Raw genomic sequence first — 3,306 nt, forward strand, 5'->3', positions numbered from 1 at the left:
AATTATATATAACATAAATTTTGGTTTTACTCTCGAAAATGGTAGTGCCTATATATATTTTCATCTTTGGTATTGTCTTTTAATTTGCCTAATATTCGTGTTTCCGCTCGGCTTCATAGCAAAAATTAGTTTTTTTAAATATACGAGTTTGGTGTTTATTTTGCCTAATAAGTCTTAAACATCATTATCTATGGTACGTCTTTTTAAGATGAAGATAAAAAACTATAGATACCAAACTATTCCATTCTTAAGATCTTGCCACAGATATCAATATTACCGGGTGAGAAGCCGGAGAAGTATATATGGGTACTCGTGGAAATTTGGATAAAAGTGAAAACATAAATGGTAATCACATTCTGTCACGTTATTTGATCAATGCTATGTTTAAGGGAATTTAGTCTCTCAGAAAAAATATATATCATAAATGCTTATGTATTTTTAAGGCACGATTGGGCTAAATAGCCGGGACTCTAAATAAGAGAAGAAGAATACCCCACATGATCAATGTAGACATTGACAAGCTTTCGATAAAGTTCCACCGAAACATTGGAGTAGTACGGTGATCATTTCCGATTTGGTACTGAATGTCTACATTGTTTGGCTCATATAGATGCCAAACTAATTGGCCAACAATTTTTATACAAAAATTTGGTGTATTTAAATATAATATACGTATACGATCTGATCGAATTTGACTGACAAAAAAAAACTACGTTCTCACGTATTTTAATTATTTATTATTGCCTTTAAAATATGCTTCTGAGCCAATACAACGATGTCAACGCGTAGTAAAATTTGTCATACACTTGTTATAAGCTTCGCCTGAATGCCCGAATGACGTATTTTGACCTTCTCGGTTTCGGCTTATTTTCGGAGTACCATTCGAAAGATTGTTGGCAAAAAAGCAAAAGATTCAGGTATTTTGGTACGAGTTTAACACTGACACGCTTCATACCCAAAACTTTAACCAAAATGTGTTGAGTTGTTCCATAAGGGATATTGAGAACCCCTGCGATCTCTCTGATGCCAACAAGAAAATTTTCAAACTTCACACGAACATATAAATTGAAGACTTCAGATTGTCAGATAGCATTATCATCACCATTTCATTCTTCACACCAAAAAACAATACCTTCTACTATGCCAACCATTCAAGTGAAAAGTATTCATTCCATTCAAAAATCCTATTTCCCGACCCTTACTTCCGTATAAGTATTAAAAATATACTGCGCGGTTAAAGTTTTTCGTTAACTGAGAAAGCGATTGATGTTCTGAAATAATATCAATGGGAGTCTAAAAGGGGTTTAGAAGAACCTAAAAATCTTCGGAAAAGCTCAAATTTGGGTCATCCTCCTTCTACAGTCGATTAACTCTATTTACAAGTATATATACAAATTTTTGAATAATTATTGGAATTAAATGATAAGCACCGTTTTTTTACTAGTATTCTAAAGATCTCTGCTACAATTTTAATTAATTTTTATAAAAATATTCAAACTTCTTCATTTTGTATGCGTCTCATCGAAATATAACTGAAATAAATACGATTCCAGCGAAAATAACAAAAAATTTATAAAAATGTATTAAAATAGACATAACAGAGCCAAATCAACTTCATTCACGCGCATTTAATTGACATTGAAATAAAAAGCGAACACCAATTATACACAAACACACATTTTGACAGCTTTACAAACAGCGAAGAACTCACAGCTTCAGCTATTACATAGCTAATTGCACAGTGATATGTCTATAAAAGCTTGCGCCCAACCTAAGCTGAGTTTATTTGCACAGCGCGGAAATCGTGTTCGGACGTAGTCAGCCGTATCCCCGGGAGCCGGAGTGAGCAAACGCCATCAAGCGTAAAATTAGCAACAGTGAAAAGTGTGGAATTTATTTCTATTAAGAATCAAAAGAAGAACTTAAAGAAAGCAGCACAGTTTAGAAAGAACATTCAGAGCAACAAGTAGTCAAGCAAAAGATTTATTTGAGTCAAAGGAGAAAAAAAAATACAGTTATCCTTCACACACATCCTGGTGCTGTGTACTGTGCAAAAGAAAAAAAAAAAAAAAGAGTTTGCTACTTTTTCTGCCTAAGCCATGGCCGTTGTACCATCGTCTACAAATCTCAACGATTGGGATTATTGGGATTATCGGCGACGCCTTTGGCGTGACTTGGATCTCGTCGACTGGGACCTGCCGTACTGGAAGCGTTTGGCACGTTTCAACTCATCACCTGATCTGAGTCGTGTGATAGTGGGCAAGGATGGCTTTGAGGCGAACGTCGATGTGCATCCTTTCAAGCCTTACGAAATTCAGGTGAAGACAGTGGGCGACACCGTGGTGGTGGAGGCGAAACACGACAAGCGGCGAGATGGTGATAACTATGTGGGACGACATATAGTTAAACGTTTCGTCCTGCCACGTGGCTTCTATCCAAACGATGTGCGTTCGGAACTCACTTCTGATGGCATCTTGACCATTAAGTGTCCTCCACCAGCGCAAGTCGAACGCAGCGTTTATGTGCGACAGGTGGGCCTGCCATATTTGAGCATTAAGAACTGATGTGCAACTAAGTGAAGACGAAAGGATGTTTCTGTATCTCGCAGTTGTTGTAATTAACACTAGCAAATGAAAATTCGCTATTTTTGTTGTGGTTTTTTGTGGTTGTATCCACAGCAATTCCGAAAACGAAGTCGGTGAATGCCAGAGCTGTTGTTAATTTTCTTATTTGTATGTGCTCGTATTTGTATATACATATTTTATGTGTATATATAATCGTATGTACCATATGTATGTGTTATAAGTTGGCGCACACCTAAATTGCGAAAAGTTCTTTGTTGAATTTTATTTTCTGATTTTTTTGCGATTTAACAGCACTTCTGTTACTATAAGTATTTGTTGTAATGCAACAACACGAAAGCACTTGATTTATTTGCCATTTTTCGACACTTTTGTAATTAACAAACGCAAAATAATAATAAATGTAATTGTAGTTAAATAAAATTAATGTTTCTGAAATTCCGAAAGCACTATTATTTAAGAAGGCTCTTTAAGAGGTAAGAACAAGAACAACACTTTAATATTGTATAACTAAAAATAATTGTTTATTATTATAAAATACATATTATTATTACTATATTATACTGTTCTTAGGAAACTTATATGAAAGCGGATAATTCGAGCTTCAATAATTCCGCTATTAAAGTCGTTCAATATCAGCGTATTTCAATTGCCTATTTGTTTGTGTGGAGTGCTGTGAAGTTTTTTCTTAAGGGTACACATAGTTTTTGAAAATTGTATGGAT

The 3,306-nt window shown here is 34.9% G+C and overlaps 1 protein-coding gene across 1 annotated transcript; it reads left to right on the top strand.

Moving 5' to 3' along the window:
- Positions 1 to 1,764: 1,764 nt before the first annotated feature.
- On the top strand, positions 1,765 to 3,020 carry LOC106619727 (heat shock protein 27). Its single transcript, XM_014237963.3, has one exon. The coding sequence runs from the start codon at positions 2,100 to 2,102 to the stop codon at positions 2,562 to 2,564; it is 465 nt and encodes a 154-aa protein (XP_014093438.1). The 5' UTR covers positions 1,765 to 2,099; the 3' UTR covers positions 2,565 to 3,020.
- The last annotated feature ends 286 nt before the right edge of the window (positions 3,021 to 3,306 follow it).

This window comes from Bactrocera oleae, chromosome 6 (genome assembly GCF_042242935.1).
Source record: "Bactrocera oleae isolate idBacOlea1 chromosome 6, idBacOlea1, whole genome shotgun sequence".
NCBI lineage: Eukaryota > Metazoa > Arthropoda > Insecta > Diptera > Tephritidae > Bactrocera > Bactrocera oleae.

Bases quoted from the DNA above. Each gene is read 5' to 3' on its own strand.
- LOC106619727 (XM_014237963.3), top strand. From the start codon at position 2,100: ATGGCCGTTGTACCATCGTCTACAAATCTCAACGATTGGGATTATTGG.